This window comes from Hypanus sabinus, chromosome 12 (genome assembly GCF_030144855.1).
Source record: "Hypanus sabinus isolate sHypSab1 chromosome 12, sHypSab1.hap1, whole genome shotgun sequence".
NCBI classification, from domain to species: Eukaryota; Metazoa; Chordata; class Chondrichthyes; order Myliobatiformes; family Dasyatidae; genus Hypanus; species Hypanus sabinus.
Window position 1 is genome coordinate 70,506,395 of NC_082717.1, and position 18,501 is coordinate 70,524,895.

General features: G+C 36.8%; 1 protein-coding gene across 4 annotated transcripts in view; it reads right to left on the reverse strand.

Moving 5' to 3' along the window:
* LOC132403001 (ADP-ribose glycohydrolase MACROD1-like) overlaps nt 1-18,501 on the reverse strand; it is a 1,163,451-nt gene that overhangs the window by 47,402 nt on the left and 1,097,548 nt on the right. For all 4 annotated transcript variants that reach the window (XM_059986201.1, XM_059986200.1, XM_059986202.1 and 1 more), the window contains one exon: nt 12,492-12,578. In XM_059986201.1, coding sequence (XP_059842184.1) covers nt 12,492-12,578 — 87 coding nt within the window. The remainder of the gene's footprint in view (nt 1-12,491; nt 12,579-18,501) is intronic.

Here is an 18,501-nt window from a genome sequence, read left to right on the forward strand (position 1 = left end):
GTTTCCACAACTGCAAGGACTCTTCATCCCATGTTCTCAATATTTCGTGCTTACTTATTCATTATGATTATTATTATTATTATTATTATTATTTTTATTTCTTCTTTTCTTTCTTTTTGTTTCTGCACAATTTGTTGTCTTTTGCACACTGGCTGTCTGCCCTGTTGATGTAGTCTTTCATTCTATTATGGTTATTAGATTTATTATGCCCAAAAGAAAAGAAATTGATGGATGGTATATGGTGACATATATGTTCTTTGATAGTAAATTTGCTTTGAACTTTTTGAACTTTGAATTTTGCTGCCTCAAAACTCCAGCTCCATCCCAATTCTTCTGAGTCTGTGCAGAATTTACATATCCTCTCTGTAATTGAGTGAATTTTCCCCCAGTGCTCCCATTTCTGTGCTAATAGAATAGTAAAAGTTTAGGTTTTTCCTTTAGCTCTTTAGTCTTGGTGAGAGGATGTGACCAAACCTAAAGCTTTAGAGCACAATGGGATTTTTATTTCTTCCTTTATTCCATAGGAGCTGCAGAATCCATTTCAAACATTTGCACTGAGTAGTTAAAAGTGTAACTAATCCAGTAGGTGGCACTTGTGTACTTTGTTTTGTTTTCTGGCATCATTAGAATCAGGTTTATTACCACTTAAAGGAGGTGAAATTTGTTTTTCTGCAGCAGCAGTAATATGTAATATATTACTATAAATTAAAAATAAATAATAGTTAAAAAAAGAAATAGCAAGGTAGTAGCATTCAAGGGTTCATGGGTTCTGAATCACTGAGTGTGTGTTTTCAGATTCCTGTGCCACCTCCTTGATGATAATAGTGCGAAGAGGGCATCTCCCAGATGGTGAGGTTGCATAGTGATGGATACCACCTCCGCAGTGACTGCCTCTGAAAAATGCTCTTGATGGTGGGGTGGGCTGTGCTCATGATGGAGCTGGTTGAGTTTACAACCCTCTGCAGTCTAATGCTATCCTTTTCTTTGGCACCTACATACCAGGCTGTCAGAATGCTCTCCACAGTACACCTATAGAATGCATAAACTCTTCTCCAGCTTCCAGCTGGGTCCAGGTGCCAATTTTAACTGATGGACTTTGTCATCTTCATCAGGGATGATGCCCAGGCATGTATAGTCTGGTGGTATATATATTCAACTTCCGTCATCCATCCCTCCTGATTGGTTAGTCCTCAACCAATCAGGTTTCTACTGTCCCACCTTGTTTAAAATCAGATTCCAGTTCTTACTGAGAGTGAGACCTTAGTCTTTGTTGAAATTCTTATTCTCTAGTCTTACTTCAATGGATTCCTTCTTTAGGCAGTCCCAAAAGCCATTGGCGCAACACAGTAGTTTGTGCTGTCAAACTCAAACCTGTGGTAATTGCGTATCTGATGTTTCTCTGGGTAATCCAAATGAACACCTCTCCTATGCTCCTTGATGCAGAAATAAGAATTTCAACAAAGATTAAGGTCCTTGCTCTAGGTAAAAACTGGAATATGATTTTGAACAAGGTGGTGCAGTGGAAACCCGACTGGTTGGGAACTAACCAATCAGGATGAACAGACAATGGGAGTTGAGTATACTGTATAAACCAACAGACTAGACATGCCTAGGCATCAACCCTGACGAAGATGGTGGAGTTTGTCATCGAAACATCAGTTAAAATTGACACCTGGATCCGACAGGAAGCCTGAGATATGCTTCATATACGGTAGGAAAACCCTAGGTCCCTTTTCACATCTATAGAAATTTGCAACTCTTTGGTGACATACAAAACCTTCCGAAACTCCCAGTGCAATCGTCCTGATTGCATCAATGTGTTGGGCCTGGGATAGATCCTGCAGGATGACGGTACCCAGGAACTGAAAGCTGACCCCTCAATAAGGACTGGTGCATGCTCTCCTGACTTCCCTATCCTCAAGTCCAAAAATTCCTTGGCCTTGCTGACAATGGGGACGAGGTGGTGTAACCAGCCTATCTATCTCTGTCCTGTATGCATCCTCACCGCCATCTGAGATTTCACCCATAACAGTGGTGTTATCTGCTGATTTATAGATGGTGTGGTCATTTTATCTCCCAACCACTTAGTTTCAGACAATAGATCATGGTACACCATACCATTTTTCAACATCCTACTGACGTTGCAATCACCATATTATTAGTGGAAATTCAAGTATAGTGTGTGTTCCTTGCTTTATTTTTAATACCATAGTGTAACAGGTCTTGTTTAACAGATAGTGCTCTCCCATTTCTGAGCCTGACGACTGGGATAACGGCTCAATTCAAAGAATTAAGCACTAAATTTTAGTCCAGTGCACGGCATACAGTAAATACTTTTTCTTTTGTGAGAGTCTAAACCAAAACATCATATGCTCCTCCAGGTGAGTGTGGTCATAATTTCAATAAAGAGTAGGTGAGCTAGCTCCAGTGTCCTGACTAATGTTCATATTCACAGACCAGAACAGCTTCTGGGAGAATGGTGTGTTCAAATTGCTAGTATCAGAATACTAACTACCCTCCAAAGTTACTTCATGGCCGTGAGGTGCTTTGGGACATACTGAAGGCACAAAAGGAGTTATAGTTACATGAGCCCTCTTCCTTTAACATCAGTTTCACTTTTGTGCTGATTACAGGTTACAACCAATTAGAAAAGACAATTAACAGTTATTTGGTATCAACATGGAAGCACTGCAGCAAACAAATAGCTCAGAAAATATACTGTCCTACGGATGTAATACAAGTTAATAAATCACATTCTTATTTAATGGCAAAGAATCTCCCAGTGTGATTCTTTGCCACTCATAAGGGCCAATGATTGAAATTTTAATAGCCACAAAATATAATGGGCTTTTCAATAAATGTGCCTTCTGACAGTGTCTATAAATACACTAATATTCTGGTATATCATGAACTATCTATGCAGAATGTCATTTTCTTTTGCTCATTACAAGATAGTAAGCTATTTCATGGAGTGACCCTGACTTGAAGCAGAGAGTGCAAAATATGATGAAAAGCAGACTGTCAGTTGCCAGTGCAGAACAGTGTGTTCAGTAGTCCACTACAGGTAGTTGTTTTTTTTAATTTGCATATCAAAATATTAATATTGTTAAAAGAAAATTCTCAAATTCAGTGAAACGTAAATCCACCATACAACAGTATCTCAATACTCCCTCTATTTCTCTGAACTTGTAGATTTATTGAAATATTTTTGCGACAAGTACAGCAGAAGTGTAAACTCTCCCAACATTGCTCTCAGACCATCTTATAACTGACTGTTCATTTTAGTTCCCAATACTTTTCAAGAAACGACTGCAATGTTCCAGTGCTGTGGATTTTCCAGTAACAGAACAGCGGCTGCACTTCACAACTACAATATGTACTTTGGAGTATATCAAGGCTCAGAAGACGCTATAAAATGTAGATCTCTTTCCTTTAAAATTGGAATTTTACTTTGTGCTGATTATAGTTTACAATCAATTCAAAAAAAGAAGTGACAACTGCTTGCTATTAACATGACAATCTAAATCACTGAGTGAAGTGGATTGAAAGAATGAAAAACCCTCATTTGGACACAGCTTTTCATACCTTTTTCAGCATATCTCAAAGTGCTTTACAACTACATTTTAAGCACAGTCATCATTATGACGTTGAAAACATGGTAGCCAATTTCTGTATTGTGTGCATTTTGTTAAACAATGATAAATGATGATATATAATAATGTTAGGGTTGATCTGGAGAGATGTTTCCTATAATGTGAGGAGTCTAAGAAATGAGGGCACTGCCTTAGAATACAAGGACACTCCTTTAGAACTGAGATGAGGAGGAATTTCTTGAATAAGAAGGTGATGGATTTGCAGAATTCATTGCCACAGATGGCTGTAGAGGCCAGGTCATTGGGTATGCTTAAAACAGTGTTTGATAGATCTTTGGCTATAAGGATGTCAAAGATTACATGAAGAATGGGGTTGAGGGGGTTAATAAATCAGCCATGATGGATTGGCGGAGCCAACTTGATGGGCTGAATGGCCTCATTCTGCTCCATTGCACTATGGTCTACTATGATCTAAATAGACAGGAGATTACACCCCCACCTCTGCCCCTGCTGCTCTACAAAATAGTTAGTGCTAGGAATTTTTTTCCAGGAAAACCTTGGATTAATGTCTCATTTGAAAGGCAGAAAGATATTGGAGCAACATCTAAACCTCATTATGTTCTTGTATGAAATGGGACTTGAACTCAAAACTATGAACAGAAATGCAGAGCCTTGATAATATCAAATCTGAAGTATTGTTTGCTTGAGATGGAGTGCAAAGGTTTACCAGATTGATTCCTGTGATAATGGGACTATATAATGAAGAGAGTGAAAACGTTACCTGGAACCTCATTCATTTAAGCTTAAAATAGAAGAGATCTTACTGAAGTGTTTAACATCTTGGCAGGCTTAAAAGACAGGTTGAAAAGATGTTTCCCTTAGATTCTGGGAGTTAAGAACCAGGGGTCACAGTCTCAGGATACGGGGTGAAATACTGAAGGTTTGCAATGGGAAGAATTTTTTTCATTCACAGAGTAGTGCATCCAATTTCCCACGATCTTTAGTACTGTTTCAAGAATGAATTCACCTTGATTTTCAAAAACATTGGCCATGTCTGGTTTTACAGTGTGGAATTGCATCATTCAGGGAAGGCGCTTGAAATTTGAAATACAAGGCTATAATTGATATTGCTTGAAAGATTTTTCAATCAAAAAACAATTCATTTACCAGAAAACTACAAGAATACCAATAAAAATGGTGAACAATTTCCTACAGTTCTTTATTAAAAGAAAAGTTATTTTCAGTAATTTTGAAATCCTTCAACCTATCGCTTGGGAGTGCTGGATATCATTAATGAAATGAATATTTTATACCCATGTCTGCTATATTAGCTAACCTCTGCTAAATTACAACTAATATTCTTCAAATTCTTATCAATAAATATAAATGACTATACTTCATTATTCTGCCTATTTATGCAAGATCAAAGAAGATATTTCATTAGTGATTATGCAAGAAAAGTTTTATTTTAAGTTGAATTGCAACCTAACCACTGTAACTGCATACTGTACAACGTTTCCTGAGGGAAACACTCTCTTAACAGTTGTGATGGAAAGGGTTCAGCCATGAATTGTTCTCTAAACCTCACTGTGCCGGTTTGACGATAACCTGCTTCCACTCCAATTTTGTGGATTACGATGTGGCTTCAAGACCAATGTGTGTAATGTAGACTCTTCCAGAGATGGGAAAGTTGGTGGCTGACAGGGTGGATGGGTATGAAGGTAGCGAGGTGTCCACCCCTTCTACCACTTGCGTAGGTTTCCACGTGCTCCTTATACACTGCTTCAAACTTCTGAACAACAATCATAAAGCTCCTTCTTCACTTTGAGATGCCAAGGGTTTGAAGTTCCTGAGAGGCATTGCGGATGTTGCATGTTCAAGGATAAGCTAATAACTTGGATGGAATTAGGGGACTTAAAAGAGGGTAGCTGAAAGGGATGATGTCTATCATGTGCTATTGCTCTGGGTCCATTTATTGCCTTAGACCTTCAGAAAGATAACTGAATAGTGGAGATAATGGATTAACTGTAGCAGCATACATATGACCTCTGTAATAAGGTAATAGATAAAGCATAAACACAGACCCTTCAATGACCATCAACCATCCACTATTATAATCCTAAACCAGTTCCATTCTTTTCTCCTTACATTCCCTGGTAAAATGTCAGTTGAGAGAATTGTTAGAATTGCATTATACGAGACTTAATGTAATGGATCAAGTAAAGGTTGCATACAGGAGAGGAGGGAATGCCATTCAGTGTCTGTCACACCTTAGCTGCAACTTCATTTCTGATTTCTGATTCTGCTGCATTACTTGGCTCCAGACCTCACCCCAAACACAGAACAAAGAGATAAATTTGGGGGTGAGTGAGAATGTATGCCCTTGACACCGAAGTTAATTTGACTGTGTGGAGGCATCACAGTACCCTGATATAGTGACTCCAGCTACATTAACAATGACCTTCCTTTCATCATAAAGTCATCATCAGATGTGTTCACTGGTGATGACACAATTTTTAACTCCACTCGCAGTCCCTCGGAAAGAACCCAAGCCATTCATACCTGCATCAGAAAGATCTAGGTAACAGTCATGCCACTCAAGCATCAAGCCATTACCATTTCCATCAAGAGAGTTACCACTTAACGTTGATGTTGAATGGAACGACTGTGACGAAGTCACCTACCATCCATACCCTGGTGGATATAACTGATCTCTAGATTACAATAGAAGATGAGATGCTAGATATCATGCATTGAGTAATTCATCACCTGATCCTCAAAAACTCTTCCACTGCCGACTAGGCACAAGGAATACCCAAACAAGCCTGACACCAGACAGGAAGAGCTTGATTAGTATTCCAGATGCCTCCCAAATCATTCATTCTTCCTGTCACAGGACACAACAAATTGCACAGGAACAATTCACAAAGACTTCTGCACTCTACCTTCCCAACCCATGATATCTACCAAACAGGTCAAGGATAGTAGATACTTAGGAATCTCACCTCTTACAAATTCACTTCTAAATCACAAACCATCTGAACTGGAAACACCTGTTGCCCCTTCATTGTTACCTGATCTAAGGCCAGAAATCCTTCTTGGTAAAGGTACCTTCAATGGCAGGGCAGCAGCAGCTCAATAAGGCAACTCACGGCCTTCCCTTTAAGAGCAATTAGGGATTGGCAGCAAATGCTGGCTTTGTTAGCAATGCCTATGTCATATGAATTAATTCAAAAAGTTTGCCCAATTGTCTTAACAATATGAAACTTTACTGTGAGAAGCACAGAATTAAGGACTAGGGAAGCAGAAATAAAAAGATAGCATTTATAAAAACACACAAAAGAAGATTCTCCTTAATGCTAATTGATAAGAGACCATTTTAATTAGGTCTTTCAGACAAATAAAAATAATTGGTGACCTTGCCACCTGGAAACCAGGTCCGATTGCTTAATTTGCTATGCAAGTGTGTCCAGTGCACAGTGTTACTGACTTGCACACAAAGCAGCTTGCCTGAAGCTAACAGCAAAGAAATCACTTCAGAAATACAGAAAATCATAGATAAGGTGCATTAGCTTGTGCAACTTTTAACTAAAGTGCATTTGCAATTGTAGTTTGTTTTCCAGTTACTTAAGCCTATGCATGAAGGAATATTTTATAATTGAAGGAAAGATATATAATTGTTACACCTAATTTGACTTGTGTAAATAAGATGTACTGTAATGAAAAACACACCTTTTTTTTACTTTCTTACATCTTTTTTTAAAACTTTTTATTGAGTTTTCAAATAATTACAGAAAGATAAAGAAAATATGTAAAAAAAAATATATACCCTTCCCCCCTCCCCTTAACCCCTCCCCACTGACATCCCTATAGAAAAAAAAGAAAAAAAAAGAAAGGAAAAAACAGAAAGAGTGCCTGGATATCGGAAGATCCCCACATGCTCCATGGAGTTCGTAATAACTTTAGTATATATATTTATTTCTTTCCCCAAATAACCAATTATTTTATCTTCGGAGCACCTATATATTTAATCCTGTCTTTTGTAAATAAGGGTGCCAAATTTTCAAAAATGTTTCATATTGATCTCTTAAATTATAAGTAATTTTTTCAAGTGGAATACAGCTGTAAATTTCATTCTTCCAACGATCTACACTTAAATATGCATCCAATTTCCAAGTAACTGCAAAAGCCTTTTTGGCTACTGCCAGTGCAATTTTTATAAATTCTTTCTGATATTTATTCAATTTGGGTTTTGATTTTATCCCTTCAATATCACCTAATAAAAATAATATTGGATTATGTGGAAGTTGTGTTCCAATAATTTGTTCCAATTAAACTCTTAAATTTGTCCAAAAAGGTTGAATTTTAGAACAAGACCAAGTAGAATGTAAAAAAGTACCGATTTCTTGTTTACATCGGAAACACCGATTGGATAAATTTGGGTTTAGTTTATTTATTTTTTGTGGTGTAATATATAATTGATGTAAGAAATTATATTGCACTAATCTTAACCGGACATTTATTGTATTTGTCATACTATCAAGACATAGTCTTGACCAATTTGTTTCTTCACTTTTAATATTCAAGTCACTTTCCCATTTTTGTCTTGACTTATGGACTCCTTGTTTAATTGCCTGTTTTTGAATCAAGCTATATATACAAGAAATACATTTTTTAGTCTTTCCTTTTTGAATTAAAGTTTCAATTTCATTAGATTTCAGCAATAACACTGTTTGACCTAATTTTTCTCTTAAATAAGCCCTTAATTGGAAGTAACAAAAAAGAGTGTTGTTTGATACTTTATATTTATTCTTTAATTGATCAAATGACATTAATATACCTCCTTCAAAACAATCTCCTATATATCTAATCCCTTTTTGAAACCAATTATATAAAAGTTGCTTATCCATTGTAAAAGGAATAAGTCTATTTTGAATTAAAGATCTCTTTGCTAATAAAGATTTATTTGTCTCATCATCAACATTTATCTTATTCCATAAGTCAATCAAATGCTTCAATATAGGAGATCCTTTCTTTTCCTGTATCCATTTAGATTCCCATTTATATATAAAATATTCTGGTGTATTTTCTCCTATTTTATCTAGTTCTATTCTAATCCATGCTGATCTATCTCTCTCAAAAAAGATGCAATAAATCTAAGTTGATTTGCTTTGTAATAATTCTTAAAATTTGGAAGTTGTAACCCTCCTAGATCAAATCTATATCGACATCTACTTTCCTACATCTTGACATCAAATTACAAATCTCTTTTCCTACATGCTGAAATGCTGTCAACTCCCTGCAACTTTGATGAAATGAAAACAACAGATCCAATTCAGTGCTGCAAACAGTCCTTCCAGGTGAGGCAATGCTTCACCTGCAAATCTGTTGGGATTGCCTAGAGCATACAATCCTTCTGATGTGACCTGCTCTCAATTGGGGGACAGCTTTGATGAGCACCTTCACTTCACCTGAAAAAGCAGGATTTCCCATGGATAGCCATTGTAATTCCAATCCCCATTTCCATTCTAACATGTCAGTCCATGGCCTCCTCTACTGCCACAAGGAGGTCACTCTCAGGTTGGAGGAACAACCCCCTCATATTGTCTGGGTAGCATCCACTTCTCTAACTTCTGCTAATTTTGCCCTGTCCCCTTCCCTCTTCTTCCCACTCTGGCTTCCCGCTTACTTTTTCTCTTCTCTTCACCTGGCCATCCCCTCCTCCTGGTGCTCCTCGTCCTTCACTTTCTCCCATGGTCTTCTCTCCTCTCCTATCAGATTGCTTCTTCTCCAGATCTTCACCTTTTTCACCTACTTGCTTCTTGCTTCACCCCCCCTCCCTTCTTCACCCAACTTGCTTCAACTGTCACCCTTGAGCTTGTACTCCTTCCCCCACTCTCACCTTATTATTATGGTTTCTGCTCCTTTCCAGTCCTGATGAAAGGTCTTGGCCCAAAACATTGACGGCTTATCCATTCCTATAGATGTTGCCTGACCTGCAGAGCTCCCCCAGCATTTTGAGTGTGTTGCAGTAGAATCAATTGATTGTTCACTCCTTTGGAGAAATGGGTGCTTTCTCGGACAAGGGGCTGAATAAGCCTCCAAAAGACAAAGAATTCCAAGAACAAATGAGGCAGGGGCCTTTCTTGTAAACTAAGCAACTTCTGGATCAATGAAAAACATTTGCAGATCTCAGCTGGTTCTCAATGGTATTGGCTGCAACTCCACGGGCAACTGACAATTTGAAGAAGACAATTCCTGGACCATATGCTTTGCTGTCTCCTTGGAAAATCCTGGGTAACAGAATTTTTGTAACAGGATGCAAAAGAGGGACAAAGGTAGTGAAAGTTGTTCTAGTGGCAGTAGAGTTATGGAAAACATCTGCACAGATAGAATTTGTTTCCTTTCAACATTCAAAACAGACAGCTTGTTAGAAACTGAATTTAAAATAGGACCCATCAATGAGTTTTGGCCCTCTATTTACATACTTATTAGTTTAATACATGGCTTACATCCAAAGAAATCATAACCGACTAATTTAGCCCAAGTTTAAACAAAAGTTAAATAAATGAGCAGAGCATTTACCAAATTCAACCAGAAATAGGACAAGTTATTTGACTATATCTTTGGATCAGGTAAAACTCAGCACTATATCAGTGGCCCAGACTAAATGCCAACACATAGGTTTTAGATATTGATTTGCTTCTGAGGACTTACCCTACCCTTTGACAAACAGAAAGGGTCTATAGCAAATTAACACCAACCTCATTCAAATTAGTGCTATTCAAAAACCTGTAAATTTCTTCTTACTTTGGCACTTCCTTCACATTTCCTTTGTGGAAACACTGGGGACTGAACAAAATATGGAAAAAGCAGATTGAAACATCCTTTGCCAAGTTATGGAAACTGCTTTGGGAACACAGCTCTGTGATCTCTGCTCCCACAGCAGCTGGTTCTATGTTGTTCATTCTCAACACTGAATTTCCTCTTTACATTTGTATCACTAATAGTGATGTTATCACGCAAGATTTACATGTATGTAATGTGTAATGCAGGAAGAGAACAAGGAAGGCAATGCAATCAATATTTATAAAACTACCATTTAATATTAAACACAGTCTTCTCAATAGAATAGATGGTGAGAAAATGTATTTTAGTAATAAGCATTAGCAACAACAAATAACAAAGTACACCTTGATGCACTGACTATAAGACTGACACTGGAACTTATTAACCAGTAATTGAATACTTCCTGTTCTAAACCACCAAAAGATAGAAAATGTCATAATCAAATGGATTACTTACAAAAAAACTCGATGGAGAAGAAACCTGTCCACTATAAGGTTGAGAGATTCAATTACATTGGGCTTTCTTGCTTTGTACCAAGCAAATGAATTGAAATGTAATCTTAATAACAAAATACGAATGTCATGCCAAGTTTACTGTGGGGAACAGAATTATTTAGATTTGTGCAGAAGTGACCTCAACATCAAGTTCATTTTCCATTTAAGTGGTAAGGTTGACCAAAATGCAATGCATAGTAGATGTCACAGCTACAATATTGGAAGGTACATATGCCAGGTCTTGATTGGTAAAGGAATCCTCCAACAGAAGAAAGTTGTCTACTCCAACAATAACTTAACAGGCAGGGCTTCATCAGACCACTGTAGCAAAGACAAAAATAGATACTTTTCCAATGGACTAAATAGACAGGAAATATAATACAACATCGCAAGGGTTGGCCTGAAGGATAAAACGTTTGTAAGGAAATTACTTGAAGGCCTCAGTAAGTTATTGCGTTGGGAAGACTTTTACATTTTGGGAGTGACCAACAATGGTTTTTCTGAGACAACTTTCACCCAGTTCCCCAAAGATGACTTTAAGTATTACTGGCAATGGTGAAGCAAATAAAATGGGAGAAATCAAGAATTATTGAAAAAATAAGTAGCTTGGCAAGTTATAGGACTGGAAATGGATACAATGATATTGAGCTGCATGTTTTGAAGAAGTTTGAAACAAATTACAGTTGGAATATTAAACAATAGCTTCCCTATTAGAGCCTACTACTTTTATGCAGAGAACAGTCTAAATAAGTCACAAATTTCTCTACAAGCAAACTTGATCTGCCACATTACTTTGCATGACAATATCACAGTTGTGACACAAACAGGAGCACTATCTCCTAAAGAATCACATCTATTATCAACCTCGATTAAGCAGAAATAGAATGCATTGCTACAAAAAATATTCAATCCCAATAACAGATATTAATTCATTTCTTGAAATGAGAAACATTATACTGTTCCACTATCTGAAGGACAAAGAAAGTCCCTGAATCATTTCTTCTTTAAAGTTTATTAATCTGTTGCAGATTTCCTGCCAGTCCCATTTCCATTATAAGATAACAATATTGTTTGCATAGCTTTATTATTTTTTTCAAAACACAAGTAATGACGGATTTAAAATCTTTTCCCCAATGACACCAGTTGTTTAATGAGTTTCTCTATATAACAATGGGTTCTGGTATCATGATTGATCTTTTTCTTTGAGCCTATTTCAACCATCAGTACCCTCAACCAGTTAAACCACATACAGTTGAAATAACTTTGATGCACCAATTACCCACAGATGTCATTGAAGTATTTCCCAATACTTGATAAACCTTGTTCTCGTTTGCACGTTTATATTGCATGCTCTCTCTCTCTCTCTCTCTCTCTCTCTCTCTCTCTCTCTCTCTGTGATCTAATAGTCAATTTCAAATTGTGCCTCACTCTTTCTATTGTTGTCCTTATTCCATGACCCTTCTTCCAATAAGAGACTCAGCATTCAGTTAGTAAACTTACATGTGTAAGATCAAAAACAAACCATATATTGCTTATTGCAATAAAAGCCTCATACCTTCAATCTTATCATTGCTCTTTTCCATTGATTCTTTATTTCCATACTTCTTTGAAGATGGGGAGTTTGTACTCAGATCCTCTTCATCTGAAAGAACAAAAGAAGATAGTGCAATCATGAAACCAATGGCTACCTTTCTTTTATGCTTCCCTCTCATTAGAAGGAGTTGACTTAATCAATTATATTGCCTGCTTCCTTCTTTCAATGAGATAATTTCACATTATTTTATGTGTGCCTATGGAAGACGTTTAACTGATTACAGCAGCAAAGCATTATTGTAAGAAATTGCAGACTATTCTGTCAATCATGCACCCAGCCTATAATAAAGTAACATAAAAACTCTGCATGGATGCTCTTAAACATGATGGTTTTAAAAAAGATTGTTATGCTAGGGAAACATATGATTTAAGTGTCCTTATAAATGCACAATGTATTATTAGAAGGCATGAAGAAATGATGATTTATATTTTCAGACAAATCTACCAATGTATTTCTTGAGAGCCATGTAATATTCATGAACAAATTCCATTTTGACTTGCAAAAGCTGGAACTAATAGTTGAATATAAATAAAGTTTAATTAAATCCAAATACGGCAATTAACTATTGTGAATAATAGTGAAAGCAATTTCGTCACCATATGCTTTTTCTAATGTTACTTCCAACTAGATTATACAATGTATTAATAATTATACATGATTAAACTATCCAATACAGTATTATCTGCCTATTTCACATAATTTGTTTCTTTTCTTTCAGTTGGTATTATGCTTCAGATTAGAAAGATTTGTTGAACTGGCAGAAACATTTATCGTAGCTGCTGTGGTGGGAATGTGAATGACAGAGTTTGTAATTACTTACAAATAAGAATGTCCTCTTTGTGGCAGTAATCAGTTCAGCTGTTCTTTTTGGATATCTAAAAAGTGTATGCCTTTTACGGACAAATATTCACACAAACATACATCATCTCATCTGCATTCAACCTTCGAATGGAGGACAGAATAGTGCTTTCAATGAGCAAGTATTTACATGTAAAGAGGCAGCTTTGGTGCCAATCATAGATATATTTATGGAAACCGCAGCCAGGTTCTTGTTGGAAGTTGTAGCCTCTCAGTTGCAAATTTTCAGTTAACAATGTAGGGTTGGAGTCTTACACGAATTTTGTCTTCTCATAAGACACAAACCTATCCAAAATTAAACACTGCCATGGATATGCTAGATGCAAAAAATAAAGTTGTGGAAAATGTGTAAGAAATTTAACAATTTTGTTTAATTTTTATAATTTTCTGTTGTTCAGTTCTCACGTTCTCAGATTGATGGAGAAACCTGGAAACTGCACAAAGCGCTGCTCAAAAAATGTCTGCACTAGTCTAGCTCTGATTTGTTCAATTCTGCATTTAATTGGCTGACTACATTAGCCAGTTTCATTATTTTCATATTAACTTAGTGGTCTTCTGAATTTGTCTCTCATGCATTGTTCAGTCAGACACTTCGCACAAGTGTGATGCCAACACAAGTAAAATGATCTACAAAAATTAAAATGCTATATTATATACCTGATATACATTAGTAGTTCATTTCATTTCAGGCTCGAGTAAAAGAGGCTGAAATTTTAAAAATACATAGCATCAAAGCAAATTCATGCATCAAACTACAGATGCACAACAGAATGGGATAATGTTACAGTAATACTTCATTTTGAATTTTATTAATGGTTTTACTTGGTGCTACCTTGATGCACTGCTGCAATGAATTGATCTATATGAACTGTATGCAAGACAAGTTCTTCTACTTCACCTTTGTGCATGTGACAATAATGAACCAAATAATCAATCTCCTTTTCCAGAAATTGTAAGAGTAGAACTTCCATGATTATATCATTTGGTGATAATATACATTATGAGATTGTTCTTAAAATTTTCAATGGTGTGGCATTCTCCAAAAAAACCCCAGAATCTTTATGGTTTGAGTGTATAAGATGATGATTGGCATTGATCGTGTGGATAGTCAGAGGCTTTTTCCCGGGGCTGAAATGGTTACCACAAGAGGACACAGGTTTAAGGTGCTGGGGAGTAGGTACAGAGGAGATGTCAGGAGTAAGCTTTTTACTCAGAGTGTGGTGAATGCGTGGAATGGGCTGCCGGCAACAGTGGTGGAGGCGGATACGATAGGGTCTTTTAAGAGACTTTTAGATAGGTACATGGAGCTTAGTATAATAGAGGGCTACAGGTAAGCCTAGTAATTTCTAAGGTAGGGACATGTTCGGCACAACTTTGTGGGCCAAAGGGCCTGTATTGTGCTGTAGGTTTTCTATGTTTCCATGATTCCATACATCATCTTCATTGGCCTTCATCTTCTGGTTATTGTTATTTGTTCTTTTATATAACCTCAGATGGTCTCATTTTAGACTAACTTGAGAAGCTGCTTTTCCAGAGGTCATCCATTCTCTGAAAACTTCTTCATAGTCTACATCAGAATCACAACAAAGCTTCAAGTATAGCAGCCTTAATTCCTTTCTGGACTGACAACAGAAACTTGATGTTATATAGCAACTTTAATAACATAAATGTTGTAAAATGTCCCAAAGAATTTTGCAAGGACATGGTCATTGATATAGAGCCATATAAAGGTGGTATTAAGTCTGTTGCCTCACAATTCCAACATGCCAGATTCATTTTTGTTGCTGGCTGTGTGGAGCTGGTATCACGTTGATTTCTTCCAAATGCTCCTGTTTTCTCTGAAAGACCTGGGGTTAGTAGGTTAATTGTGAGCAGTAGATTCTCCCTGGTATGTAGGTGAGTTGTACAATCTAGAGTTGTTGAGACTACAGTGGTTGATGGTAACATGCATGAGGAAAAACAAAATGGGATCGGTGTAATTTGCACGTTGATTTCTGTGGATTCAGTGCTGAAAGGGCTTGGTTGAATGCTGAATGACTGTAATTAATAAGGAGACAACTATGTGAGAGCTGTGGTTCAGTGAAGGTTTGCTCACCTCTAAGTCATAGGATTGTGGGTTCAAGCTGATACTTCGGAGGGTAAAAGAAAAATAGCCTGACATTCCAGAGTTCTGCTTTGTCAAAATTTTTGTTCCTTAAATGAGCTTTAAGACTTCTCTATCTAAAAAAATTGACATGACAGATAAAAACAATCATTTTGAAAGAGGGCAAAGGAGTATTTCTGTTCTGACCGATATTTATCCATCAACTCAGTAAATAACAAGCCAAGAAATCTCTGCTGGTGTTTATGCTTGACACTGTGGTCCTCCTCCCACCAGCTCATTTCTCTTTATATAAATGTCTATTTTTCTGTTTACTGTGAACTCAAATAGTCCACATGGCTCTAAGTTCAACAGTTTCACCAACCTAATTAAGAACATTCCCGTTAAAGAGGGCTACTGAAATTTTCAACGTGTAGCTACTGGACAGCTTAAGTCATGGACTGCAGTGGTAGAGGTATAAACAGAGGGCATGCTCAGGATGGCAGAAATGGTGAAGGATAGAGATGAATAAAGAGAGTTGAAGGTGATAACCAAGGAGGACTTGACAAACAAAGATGAGAAGAAGCGTGATGCTATTAGAACTCAGGGCAATCAATTTACTTATCTTGGGATTACAGTTACAAGGAAGTTTAAAGATCTTTTTCATGAAAATTTTGCCAATCTTTTATATACTGCAAAACAGAGTCTGTCACAATGGTCACCTCTATCTATGTCTTTGGTAGGTCATATTAATGTTGTTAAAATGTATGTTCTCCCTAATTTTTTATATTTATTTCAATCAATCCCAATTTTTATTCCTAAAACTGTTTTTGATTCCTTAGACTCTATTATTTTGTCATATCTGTGGAAGAATAAGCGTTCCAGAATTAATAAAGTTTATCTCCAAAAATCTAAAAAAGAGGGTGGCATGGCCTTACCTAACTTTCTTTTATATTATTGGGCAGCCAATATACGTTGTGCTACCTTTTGGTCTTTTTTCCATAGCCAACCCGAGTGCCCTAATTGGGTGGCAATGGAGTTGAGTTCCACTAAAGATTTATCTATTTCTGCACTTCTTGGCTCTGTACTCCCTAGTCGTTTGTCTAGATTAATTGCTAACCCTCTTGTTAGACGCACGTTGCGAATATGGGCTCAGTTTAGGAAATTTTATGGTTTCTATGGTTTTTCCTCTTCTAGTCCTATCTTACATAATCACCTTTTTTTTTACCTACTATGTATGTTTCAACATTCCATGATTGATATAGGAAGGGCATTAGACATTTTGAAGATCTTTTTATTGATAATCGCTTCGCATCTTTCCAACAGCTCTCTGCTGTTCAATTTGCCTAATGCCCATTTTTTTAGATATCTCCAAATTAGACACTTTATTAATCCTTTAATTTCTAACTTCCCTGAAATGCCTGAGAAAAATGTTATGGATTTCTTTCTTTCTATTAATCCACTGGGTAAAGGTTTAATATCATTTATTCATGATAAATTAGCATTCTTACGGCGTGCCCCTGTGGATAAAATTAGAATGGCTTGGGAGCATGATTTAAATATCTCTTTATCTGATGAGACTTGGGACTCGATTCTCAAATCGGTTAATTCAACCTCTCTTTGTGCTGGCCATTGCCTTTTACAGTTTAAGATTGTTCATAGAGCCCATATGTCTAAATCTAAATTACCTCGATTTTACCCTAATATTAGTCCTCTTTGTGATAAATGCGAAAGGGGCAAGGCCTCTCTTATTCATACGTACTGGTCCTGTCCTAGCTTAGAGAAATTTTGGAAAGATGTCTTCATAACTTTATCCTATATTCTGAATCACCACTTAGAACCTAACCTTTTAATTGCTTTGTTTGGTTTTTTGGGTGAGACAGATTTACGTTTGAGTTGGACTAAGTGTCGAATATTATCTTTTGCTTCTCTCCTGGCTAGACGTTTAATCCTCCTTAGATGGAGAGATGTTGCCCCGCCCACGCATGCTCAATGGCTTAATGATATTATGGCCTGCTTAGACCTTGAAAAAATTCATTATTCAGTTCTTAATTCGGATACAAAGTTCCATAAGGTCTGGGGACCTTATATTGAGTACTTTCATAACCTTCCTCTTAATTAAGGTTTTTTTTTCGGTCCCGTGCTTTCAGCTCTTTTTTTTTGGTAGTAGGCATTATTATCTTCTGTTTTCAAGTGTATTTACAGTTTTGGGGGTTTGAATGTCCTGATTTATATTCTCGATATTGTGTTGTGGTTGGTCTGGAGTTTTTTTTTTGTTGCGGGGCTTGGGAAGGATACTAATTTTACATGGCTTCAATTTGGGTGCTTTCTCAATTATCTTTTTTGTATTATATTATTATTGTATATTTATTTTTGCACTGTATTAATTTTCTTCATTTTGATTTGGGTTTTTTTCTATCTGTAGTAATGTAGAAAATGCATTAAAAAACCAATAAAAAATAATAATAAAAAAAAACAACTCAGGGCATCCCAATGTTTGGAGTTCAATTCCGGAGCCGTTCTGTAAGGAGTCTCTGTACGTCCTCCTCATGGAATGCGTGGGTTTTCTCTGGAGCACTCTGGGTTCCTCCCACAGTCAGATGTACCGGATAGGTTAATTGGTCACTGTAAATTGCCCCACGATTAGGTTAGGGTTAATCAGGATTTGGCAGGGGTTGCTGGCGTGGTGTGGTTTGAAGGGCCCACTTGCCTCTGTATCATGAAATAAAATAAGCAAAATAACTGAGATGGTGCTGGAGGCGACTAGCATCAGGATGATGAGTAACTGGGACAATAAAAGTCAGAGTGTAGGTACGATTGCTTTAGATGAGTTCAAAGTTACAAGGCAAAGGATTGTTTTTGGACAGGAGGAGATGGATTTAATCATCAACATTATAGTCAGTAGCTAAATGAAGGATATGTATGATAAGCAGAATTCAAAGTAAGGCCATTAGAAACTGGAACAGGAGCTGAACATTCAACTCTGAGACAGTTTCACCATACAGCTTTCCATCCTTAGTATATCTGTATTAT